General features: G+C 47.7%; 1 protein-coding gene across 1 annotated transcript in view; it reads left to right on the top strand.

The window, feature by feature from the left end:
- Positions 1–12235, top strand: part of PTH1R (parathyroid hormone 1 receptor) — an 88579-nt gene that overhangs the window by 63517 nt on the left and 12827 nt on the right. The window contains exons 4-6 of the mRNA XM_033512163.1: positions 2716–2810; positions 5214–5400; positions 8448–8601. Coding sequence (XP_033368054.1) covers positions 2716–2810; positions 5214–5400; positions 8448–8601 — 436 coding nt within the window. The remainder of the gene's footprint in view (positions 1–2715; positions 2811–5213; positions 5401–8447; positions 8602–12235) is intronic.

Raw genomic sequence — 12235 nt, 5'->3', positions numbered from 1 at the left:
GTTTTCCTTTTCCTTTTGCACACATGGCAGCAGTTGAAAGAGTGGAGGGCTCCTGCAGGAATCAAATTTGTGGAGTCATGGAATCCTGAACTGGTTGGGGTTGGAACAGACCTTAAAGCTCAGCCAGTTACAGCTCTGTGTTGTGGGCAGGGACACCTCCATGAAGCCCTGAATGCTTCAATTAAATGATAATTAAATTTAATTTAGTTTAATTATCATTAAATTTAAATTAAAATTAAAGTCAATTCAAGTTTCTTTATCACACTTTATAAACCAGGACCCCATGGCAAGGCCAGGTTTGGCCTTTTCCACCGATGGATGACCAGGGATGGTCTCCTCAGGCTGGACTTCCAGGAGGCCTCAGGTGGGAACTCCCTGGAGTGATGGAGCTCCACATTATGTCCTTGGTTTAATTTAGTTTAATTATCATTAAATTTAAATTAAAGTCCATTCAAGTTTTGTTATCACACTTTATAAACCAGGACCTCACGGCAAGACCAGGTTTGGCCTCTTCCACCAATGGATGACCAGGGATGGTCTCTTCAGGCTGGACTTCCAGGAGGCCTCAGGTGGGAACTCCCTGGAGTGATGGAGCTCCACGTTGTGTCCATGGCTTGGCCATCGCGACCTTTGTGGTTTTCTGGGAATTATTTAACTTCCCATCCATCTCAGCTCCCTAAGGATGCTCCTCAGACCATGGAGATCATCACTGCAGATCATTCAGTATTTCCCTACCCGGAGGACCTTTCCTGGTTGTTCATTGTGGTTTCCATGGGAAAACCTTGGGAGACTTGGAATTCCTTCGGAGATTTTTTTCCCCCTCATGGGTAAACCCAGGGAGGAAAAGTTCCTGGGAACAACCAGTCCTGAGCTCAAAGTGAGGGAGAAGTGGAAGTGGAGAGCCTCAATTTTTTGCTCCAAATGCTTTCCCCAAAGATCTGAGAAACTCATCCAAGAAATCACATTTCCCAACAGCTTTCCAGTGACTCCAGGTGGGATTTGGGACACCTTCTTCTGTTGGGTTACTGAGAATTCCAACCTTGGAGTGAGAATATTATTATTATTATTATCATTATTATTATCATTATCATTATCATTATCATCATCATTATCATTATTATTATTATCATCATCATCATCATTATCAGTTACTTTTTAAAATATTTTACTACATATATTTTCATATATTTATATTTTATATATATTTATATATAAAATATATATTTTGTTTATTACACATAGTTATAGTTATGTTTATATTTACATTATTAATAATAATAGTAGTAATTTTTTTCTATTTTTATTTTTATATTTTATTTATATTATTATTATATTTTTTACTATGGAGTCAAACGCTTTCCAGCTCCAAGAGGATTCCAACTTGGCAGCAGGAAAATCACGCCAGGATATTTTTCCCTGAAAGCTTTGAAATCTCCTTTTCTTGGCTTTTCAGGGCCTGCTGCCTGCACAGACAGATCTATAAAAATCTATAAAAATATCCCATAAATACGCACAGACACACTCAGTAAATTAATATTGGCAAGGGCTTCGCTCCTCCAGCGCAAACCGCAGAGAAACATTCCCAAATCTGCGGATTCTGATGTAATAGGGCTGAGGTTTGGCATTCCAGGACAGCGTTCCAAGCCTCAAATCCCAATCAGAGCTGTCATTCAGGGCCCAGCATTCCTGACGTTATTGCAGCCCAGTGGGCAGGGCGAGGGGAAGGAGGAGAAAGATGCTGAATTTGTAGGGTTTTTTTGGGATTTATAGCTAAAATCGGTCTGGGAAAAGCAGGACAGGCCGGGACAGGGGTGGGCAGGAATTTTAACCCTTTCCAGGAATCCCTGAGTTCAGCTGCAAGTCCCAGCAGGATCAAGGAAAATCTCCCGGTGCTTGTTGGAAACCTCAGGTTTTTGAGGCCAGCTTCAGGAAACAGCAACCTAAAGTTCCTAAATTCTTAATTCCTAAAGGATTAATTATTAGGAACTACCCTGTGACAGGATCTTTTCCAGTGGGATTTTGGCAAGCTCCGGTTGTGTCTGGATTGGATAACCACAGGCAGAGGTTGCTTGGGATTTCAAAACGGGAAAAATAAACGCAGGTGATTTTTTTTCCCCTCACATCCCATAGCCAAAGTATTTCCTTCCCGTGTTTTCTGGTGTGGGTTACACTGGCCCAGGCTGGACATCAGTCATCCAGCAACGGCTAAACTGTGCAATTCCAGCAAAATTCCCAGCTCAGCAGGCATTTTATCCAGGGAAAAGTTCCCTAGTGGTCCCTGAATTGGGCCAGGGGTTTGTAAAGCGCTTTGGGTTCCTTTGGGAGGAAATTGTCGCGAGATTCCCAGGCATGGGATTAACCCCACTCCATCATTAATCCCTTGAAAAATTCCCAGCTCAGCAGGCGTTTTGTCCAGGAAAAAATTCCCAAGTGATCCCTGAATTGGGCCAGGAGTTTGTAAAGCACTTTGGGTTCCTCTGGGATGAAAATGCTGCGAGATTCCCAGCCATGGGATTAACCCCACTCCATCATTAATCCCTTGGGGAAAATCCCACGGGGAAAATCCCACCTCCCCACCTCAGGGAACACAAACCCCGCTTCCCAAGCTGCCAAAAAGATGGGAATCCCCAAGGATCCAGGCTCTGCATGCTGCCAGGGTTGTGTGGTGCAGCAGTTCCCCGTGTGACGCTGTTTTCTCCATCGTTTCTGCTGCAGGAGGTCTTTGATCGCCTCTATTTGATTTATACTGTTGGATACTCCATCTCCCTGGGATCCCTCACAGTTGCTGTCCTTATCCTGGGATACTTCAGGTAGGCGGCTCTGTTTTTACCTAAGCGACACCGGAAAAGCCTCGGGTTTTTCCGGGAGGATAAAACTGGGGTGGCACGCTTCAGGAAGCCGCCGGCGGTGGTGGTGGCGTCTGGGATTTGGGCTGTCTTAGGGTATCCTAGGGAAAACTTCCCGTGGGATGGCGGGTGGGATGTTGAAATTCCTTCTGCTTCCCTCAGGTGGAGTTTTCCAGGCCCTCTTTGTAGCAAATCTTCCAGGAATCCCTTGGAAGACTGTCCAGGAATTTTCTGTCCCTGTCGTCCCCGCGGGTGGCTGGTTTAGCTTTAGGTGGCTGATTTGCAGAGAAATACGATTTCCTGAGGGAAATTCCACTCTAAATCCGGGTGTTCTCGAAGGATAAAGCAGTTGAAATGGATGGAAAACTCCCAGGCTGATTTCTCCAATCTCCCCACACTGCTGCTCTTCCCAGGGATCCAAAAATGACCCTCCTGACCCCATCATGTGCCCTCCCTTCCCACCACCCCTGCCAAGGGATTTAAACCCCTAAATACCACTTTGAACCCTCATTGTCCATTCCTCAATCCAGCATTGCATCTTCCATCCCTGGAAGTGCCCAAGGCCAGGTTGGACAGGGCTTGGAGCAACCTGGGACAGCTGGAATGGGATATTTATGGTCCCTTCCAGCCCAAACCATTCTGGGATTCTTGCGGGCACAGACAGCGAGGGGTGGGAGGGATGAAAGGTGTCACCCATATCCAGGAATTTGTCCTTTGGGGAATGTTCTGTCTGGTGACCCGACAGAGAAGGGTGGCCCCAAACCCTGAGCCCCAGATTTGCTTCCCTTCGACATCTGCTTGTGTCTTCTCCTAAAAATCCCATGGGACGTGGATCAGAGCTGGTGGGGACCACGACAGCCACGTGGTGTCTGCAGCGGGATTTGGGAAGCTCGAGCCAAGCCCTTGACATGGAACACTGGGAACGAAACGTGGGGCTTTGGGCTCTGAGAGTGCTCGGAGCTCTCGGAAGGCAGCAAAAGGCGTCAGGGCGGTTTGCTTGGATAGCAAATCCCAAATCCGTGACAGACCCAATCCAAAGGGAGCTGCAGACCCCATCCCTCCACCACACTCCTGTTCTCCCAACATTTTCCCTCCACTGATTTCCCACTGGACACTGGCAAGGTCATTAAAATATTCCGTGTCCACGTGTGCAAGAGAAATCCTGGTTTTCCTTTATCCATGTCTTTATCCCACTCATTTCATTTCCAGCCCAGACCACCTGGGCAGCTGTGGTGGAGCATCTTTATCCCAAGGATCAGAGCAGCAGCCGGGATCAAGCCGGATTTTATCCTCGATAATCCGGAGATTGGAGCCGACTCCCTTTCAAATGCAGGGAGCAAAGCCAATTTAGACCTCATCAGTTCCACTTGGTGTAATTTGGATTATAAAAGCTCAGAGAGCAACTGGTGATGTTATCATAACGTCCTGCAAAAGGGATAAAAACATAACCATTCATTAGTGCAGGTTATTGGGATTTAAGAGGATATAAATCCATTCATAAATCCAGAGCTCCAGAGGATGGAGGGGACCCAAAGAGGTCAGTTCCTTCTTCCCAAAAATCCTGATTCTAAAATGCACCTCTTCTCCCTGGTTCTGACCCATTCCCCTCTCACCATCCCCAAAAAAAACCTTTTCCTCCTAAAAGGACCTTAAAGCGCTTTACAACCGGGATTTGTGGGGTCACTGCTGCTGCTGCTGGGGTGGAGCCCACAAACTGCTCCAAAGGATTTACATTTACAGCAGGAAAACTGGGAGAACAGCCCAGCACACTGGAGTTTCTGCTGGAGCTGCTCCTAAATTGAGCTGGGCAAAAAAAAATAAAAATAAAAATTAATGGTTTACAAGAAGCTCTACGAGGTTTCCAGTGGTCTCAAGTTCTGGAGCTTCTGGAATCCAAGGGCAAATGTGGATAGGAGAGCGGGAATGGCTTCCCGCTGCTGGAGGGCAGGGTGGAGCAGATTTGAGGAAGGAATTCCTGGCTGGGAGGGTGGGGAGGGGCTGGGATGGAATTCCCAGAGCAGCTGTGGCTGCCCCTGGATCCCTGGAAGTGCCCAAGGCTGGGCTGGACAGGGCTTGGAACAACCTGGGACAGTGGGAGGTGTCCCTGCCATGGCAGAGGGTGGGATTGGGTGGGCTTGAAGTCCCGTCTATCCCAAACCATTCCATGATTCCCTGAAGCCCCTGGAGAAGGTATCAATCCATTTCCCAAGGCCAAGGGAGAGCAGGGAGTGAGGTGACCCTCACTCTGCTCCCCATGGGGACACGGCGCTGGTGGGAGGAGCTGGGGCTCTCCATCTCCTCCAGGGCTGACCCTGACTCCATCCAACAGCTGGAGTAAACTTCCCAATCCTTTTTCTCCTCTTCCAGACGTTTGCACTGCACTAGGAACTACATCCACATGCACCTGTTTGTGTCCTTCATGCTGAGAGCCGTCAGCATCTTCGTGAAGGACGCGGTCCTGTACTCCGGGTCAGCCCTGGAGGAGATGGAGCGGATCTCCGAGGAAGACTTGAAATCCATCACGGAAGCACCTCCAGCGGATAAATCGCAGTTTGTGAGTATTCCCAGAGCGGTGTTTTCCCAGGATTCATGTCTTTGTCCTCCCTGTTGAACACTTACCCTCTTTTTGGGGAGTTTTCCACCCAACTCATCTGTCACAGCCTCTTCCCGTCCTTTCCCATTCTCAATCCATCAGTTCAGAGGCATTTCCCATTCCTGAGCTAAGGAAAATCTTCTCTCATGGCAGTCAAGGTTGATGGTTTGATTCCCACCTACATTCCCCTGAGACCCCCTGGAATTTTCAGCTGTGGAAACATTCCCGACCATCCCAGCACAAGGCACATCCAGCTTGGCTCGTAACACCTCCACGGATGGGGAATGCACGATTTTCCTCCCTCCCATTTGGAAAAAAAGACATTTTGGAAGGAAAAACGGGGGAAGGATGTGGTGTCATAAAAAAGGTCTCATCTGTATAAAGGAGTTGGTGTCTGTGAGAGGGACCTTGGGCAGAATCACTGAGCTTGGAAAAGAATTCCAAGGTCATCCAACCTTGGAATGGTTGGTGGGTTCCCAATCCTCACCTTGTCTCCAGCCCAGAGCCCCGAGTGCCAGATCCAGGAATTCCTTGGACTCGTGCAGGGATGGGCACTCCAAACCTCCCTGGGCAGCCCCTGCCAATGCCTGACCGCCCTTTCCATGGGGAAATTCCTGCTGATGTCCAACCTGAACCTCAGGTTCCCTTTATTGGTTGAGTCAATCGAGTTGGCTCAGCATCCCAAAATTAAAATGGAACTGAGGTCAGTTGGACTCTCCTCCAAAATTCCACGGGGATTTCGCTGTACAGAAGTCTCTGATGGCAATATCTGCATTGTCCACGTGCTCGGGGGCATGAAGCCCATCCTCACATTTCCCACATCCTGAAACTCTCGGCTCTCCTGTCATTGGTCTCATCAAGGATTTCCCACAGAATCCATGGAATGGAATCCTGGATCTGGCCCCTTCTCACTTCCCACAGCTCCCTGCCAGGAGGGGACAGACGGGGAGGTCGGGCTCTGCTCCCAGGGAACAGGGACAGGAGGAGAGGGAACGGCCTCAGGCTGGGCCAGGGGAGGCTCAGGTTGGACACCAGCAGGAATTTCCCCGTGGAAAGGGTGGCCAGACTTTGGAACTGTCCAGGGAGGGTTTGGATTCCCCACCCCTGGAGATGTCCAAGGAATTATCAGGCACAGGTTGGACTCGATGGCCTTGGAGGTCTTTTCCAACCTCAAGGATCCCGGGATAAACCTTCCCGCCTGTGGATTTGCTTGGCTTCTCAAGTCTTTCCCAGCTTGTGCTACAACCATGGACCAGCACCACCCTGTGAAAAATCAGAGGATTTGGGAATGTCCCGCTGTGCATCCGAGTGTCCAGCTGGGATGACTTTGTCATTGTGTTCCTTTCCCATCCCGGAGATCCGTGTCATTCATTTACAGAGTCTCACTCAATTCACTCCAAAACTCTCATTTTTTTTGGACAGAACACAAAGTGTTTCACTGCATTGTTTGGTGTTTCCCCTCATGGCGGGCTCATTATAAGGAATAATTAGGATAATCCATGGCATTCTTTGCATATTAGCATTTAATGGCATTTCCCACTCTTCAGAATTGTGAGGCAAACAAGAGATGAAGGCGACAATTAATTAATTTAATTTGTATCCAAATGAAGTGGGGACTTGGCAGTTTTTGCTTCACATTCCCTGCACGAGGCAATTAATATGAAAAATAAATATAGAAAATATTACCAAGCCTAGGTGGGGATTTTTCATAAATATAAAAAATATTAATTAATTTAGGGGGATTTTTAATGAACCTATTCTAATTTCTTCTGTCTGTGAAAAAAAAAAATTAGTGCAACGTGTACATATCTTATCAATATGCAAATATATGTATAGATTTCTATATTGATGGACAAAAAACTAACAAAAGAACTGTGCCAGGATAAAAAAAAAGTCTCTTTTTATTTCCAAGGTATTACAATTGGCATTTTCTGTCAGTCCTTTGTATTCCTCTCAAAGGAAGGGACAGCACAAAGCTGGGCCAAGGGATGGGGCAGCCACAGAAATCCTGGGAAATCCAACTTCCCAGGACACCCACAGTGACAGGGAATGGCTTTGTACTGATTAAACCCAAAGTGGCACCAATATTTTGCAGCCTTTGTCTGCTGGAGCTGAGAAATTTGGGAAGAGGGGTGGCTTTGTCCCGCTCTGCCCCAAGGGAGTGTTGGGTCACAGTTGGGGTTTTACTTCCAAAAAAATGACAGGATTTCAGCTCATTGTGGAGCGAGAGCTGAGTGTAGGAGCCCATTTAACACCAGGATGTCCTGGAAGCCTCTCCCAGATCTCCCACCTTGCAGCTCAGGTTTTCCAAGGAAAAACCTCCAGGCTCTGTTTGCTCTTGGAGCTCCCGGCTCCAAAGGCAGCAGGAACCATCTGCAGTGGCTCCCGATTGCTGAGGACAGACAAACAACCCCGGAGGATCCTGGCGTGGACATCCATGGCAGGATGGGGTGACCACATCCCACCTTGGTCTCTCCTGGAAGGAGCTGCAATTCCAGGTGCTGTGGCACCAGGACAACTTGGCCGAGGCCCTTTGGCCTCCAACATGGACAAGGGACAGAGGGAGAAGATGAAACACAGGGAAAAATGAAACCCAACTGCTCTAGGAACTGTGTGAGCCCCTCCTCACCAGGCTGGGAGACAGCAGGATCACACCATCATCTCTTTTTCTCTCCTTCCCAACTCCCCCGCTGTAGGAAAAATCATCTTCAGCTCAGGAGTTTTTTTCCCCCCACTTTTTTTCCTTCCTGCTCTTCCACGGATTTCCCCCCTCATAAAAAAAACCCTGAACAGAATTTTATTATATTTATTAGAATAATTATTTATTAAGTAATAAAATAAATAATAAAATAATAAATAATGTAAAAATTAAAATTAATAAATAATAAAAAATTATAGTTATTATAAAAATGATCTGATTTAATTATTTTCCTTTTTCCACCTCTGTTTCCCGCCCCACCAAGAATTTCACGCCCTGTTCCTTCTCTGTCCTTCTGTGGTCGCTGCAGGTGGGCTGTAAAGTAGCTGTCACCTTCTTCCTCTACTTCCTGGCAACCAATTACTACTGGATCCTGGTGGAAGGGCTCTATCTCCACAGCCTCATCTTCATGGCATTTTTCTCAGAGAAGAAATATCTTTGGGGATTCACGTTATTTGGCTGGGGTAAGTCATGGCTGCCTGGAAAAGCCTCTCGGAGGTGTTTCTGGAAACTGTGGATGTACAGAAATATGGGAGAGGGGGTGGAGGCAGGATGAGCATCAGGGGGCTCTCACAAGGACGGGTTTTCCACCCTTTTCCATCCTTTATCATTCCAGAATTGTGGTGTTCACACTGTGGCTCTTCCAGGGTCTCCAGAAGGATCAGCCCAGGCTCGGAGAGGCAGCACAAAGAGCCAGGGAATGCCAGGATGGGTTGGGATTGGGAGGGACCTTAAAGCCCCTCCAGTGCCACCCCTGCCATGGCAGGGACACCTCCCACTGCCCCAGGCTGCTCCAAACCCCGTCCGACCTGGCCTCGGGCACTTCCAGGGATCTGGGGCAGCCACAAATCTCTGATGGAGCCTCACCACCTCAGCGTTCTGCCGCCCTTCCTGGGCAGGAAATGTGAGGGCTAAATTTGGGATGAGACAGCCAATTTCAGGGATTTATCCCCATCTCTTCCCAGGATCTCCTGTTGAGAAACCAGTGCTGAGCTGGAGGGGCAGAAATCTGTGGGAGGTTTTGAGCATCTGCTCCCAATGAGAGCCCCAAGCTCCGATTTCCTCCCTCAAACCTCAGCTGGTTCAAATCCCTGAGGTCTCCTGAGCCTCGGAACACCACTGGAAAACCTGCAATTTGTGGGGAAGACTTTTTTATTTTCCTTTTCTTTCAACTTGGGCATCTTTTCCCTGAGTAATGAGAAAGGGGCGGGATGTGGGTGCAGGGAAGGGGCTCATTAGGAGAAGACGTTTTGGGCACGCACATTTCGGAGGAGAATGGGATTTCTGTTCGCTCCTGGCTTTAATTTTGGCTTCCCAGGAGTTACGAGGTGCTGGGATAATAAAACAGCTGCCCACAGTTGTCTCGGAGTCTGGAGGGTGGGAGGAGAACAGGGAATGTTTCCGATGATCCTCCAGGATGTGAGGGAGGATAATGGGGTGCAGGTTTAAACAGGAATTACAGCAGGAAAACCTGTTCAGGGAGGGCTGTGGATACCTGGCTCAGCACCCCTGCCCAAATTCCATATCCCAAATCCACCTGGCCGCATCCTGACTGCAATTTAGGACACGGTTCAGGTGTGCACCACCCCATCCCCATTCCAGAAATAGATTTTTATGGGAAAAGAAAGTTGGTGGTTCTCTCTTAACGGTGGAGCTGGGAGCAAAGCAGGGAACACAGAACTGAGTTTATGAAGGATTTCAGATTTTTGGGATTCCATACTCTGGGACAGGGCTCTCTCCAGCCTTTCTCCTTCCCAAATGGGATATGGGGAAGATGCTGCTTCCCAAACCATCAGCTGCTCCATGGGTCAGAAACTGCTGACAGATGATAAAGATGGGAGGTGTAAATACAGAAATATTCCAAAGTGGGATTCCAACTCTCAGGAAAAACCTAGTCCTGGAATGCTGGGAAAAAAATGGGAAAATCAACAAATTAAGAGATATTTGATGGGGCTTGGAGTAACCTGGGATAGTGGAAGATGTCCCTGCCCTTGGCAGGGGGTGGAATGAGATGGGATTTAAGGTCCCTCGTAACTCAGATTATTTTGGGATTCTATTTTGGGGATTTGGCATTTCTTATCTCAGCTGCCAAGGGACAGAGAGGGCTTTGGATGGCACCTCTTTGCTAAAGCAAATGAACAAAACCCCAACTAAATTGAATTAGAGAAGAGAAATAAACTCATCTTCCTCCAAACCTTCAGGCCCTGTAAAAAATTCCATCTCCAAAAAAAACCAACATCAGACTGCAAAAAGAGCAGACTCAAAGAAGCAGCTTCCCAGAGGGAATTCAGGAGGAGAGGGGGAAGCGGCTGGAAAATAATGCCGTGTGTTTAACGAGCAGGACCAAAGGAAAACGTTGGGATGGTTGCTCTCGTTAATTCTCCCCGAGCGCTGCCAGGGAATAATCATTTTATCGGAGCGACCGCAGGGCTGGAGGCACACCTGTCACAACAGCCAGCATCCCCAGGCTTCCAGGAGGCTGTCCCGTGGAAATTTCTCTGGAATGAGAACACACGATCCCTCCGGTGGCAGTTGGGAGTGCTTTGTTTGGATTGGGATGATAATGTCCGCACGGGCACCCGCTCAGGCGGATTGTTTGGATAATTTTTGGGCACTGGAAAGGGCAAACCAATCCAGGAGCCACTGGAGACAGTGGAAAAATTCCAGTTCCCTGCAGCGGGCACTGGATCCCGCCCACACCGCAGCAATGAGTGACAGGGAGTCGGGGATAAATAATTATCCCACAGAAAAGACGGATTTGCACTCAAACCTGGAATATTCAGGCAATAATCAGAGTCGAATTTGTCCTGCCTGGAAATCTCCAAGGTGGAAACAGGGAGTGAAAATCACCCTACAACATTTTATTTCTGGGAAAAGCAGGACAAAGAGCAATTCTTTGATGTCACCTCCACGGATTTCTGTCCGGTATTTTCAATCCACATCCTCACTGGCACACACTCCATCAAAGTCCTCAGTTCCCTTCTTCCAAGGGATCCATCCTGCCAATGGAAGGGAACTCGTTCCCTGCCAGCACCCACCCCAAATAAATAAATAATGACATTATGGGCTACAATAAATCCCTTGGGAGACTCCCAGCTCCCTGCAGCTGTTTTTTGAAGGAAGTTTAGGAACCATGACCAATAGCCAGGAAACCCAAGCTGATTCCGTTGGCATTTTTCCTTCACACCGCGTTAATTCCCACACACGCGGCTGGGCTGCCCTGGATTTCAGCAAATTGGGGGTTGCAGGGACACCTGGAAAAGATAAAACAGGATGGTGGAAGGTGCTCCAAAAATCCATGAGGATGAGTCCTGCGTGTTTATCCAAGCAGGAATAATCCGTCCCTGAAAAATTTGTACCAAGCAGGACCAGAGGCCTTCAAAGTATTATGCTACTATTTTTATTATTATTATTATTATTATTATTATTATTACTATTACTATTACTATTACTACTATTACTACTATTACTACTATTACTATTATTACTATTACTATTATTATTATTATTCCCTTTTAACATCCAGGAGAAAGGGACACAGAGGGACTCATAAAACAGAGGCATCGTTCCTCAGAGAGGCCTTTAAATCCCAGGGAACTGACAGAATTCCCAGATCCATGGTCTTTATTCCTAAATTCCCTTCCAGCAGTTGCTCCCTCACTCCACATGCCTGAAACCCATTTTTCCAGCTGCTGGGAGACACGGACACGGGAAAAGCCCTGGAGGGGTTGGGGTGGCCAGCAGATCTTTCCCATTTTCCGGCTGCTGGGGAGATTCCTGACTTTATAGCACCTGCATTGTACACACTGTGTGTGGGGCTGGAAATGCACAGCGCATACAATGTGGATTCTGTACAAGTCGCTCACGGCATGGCGGGCTGGGCTGGATCGGGGTAGGGCTTCCATCATCCAACCATGGATTCCATCCATCCATCCATCCATCCAAAAATCCATCCCTCATCCATCCATCCATCCAAAAATCCATCCATCCATCCATAATCCATCATCCATCATCCATCCATGGATTCCATCCATCCATCATCCATCCAAAAATCCATCCATCCATCCATCCATCATCCATCCATCATCCATCATCCAT

This window comes from Parus major, chromosome 2 (genome assembly GCF_001522545.3).
Source record: "Parus major isolate Abel chromosome 2, Parus_major1.1, whole genome shotgun sequence".
Lineage (NCBI taxonomy): Eukaryota > Metazoa > Chordata > Aves > Passeriformes > Paridae > Parus > Parus major.
This window is presented reverse-complemented; position numbering and strand designations above follow the sequence as displayed.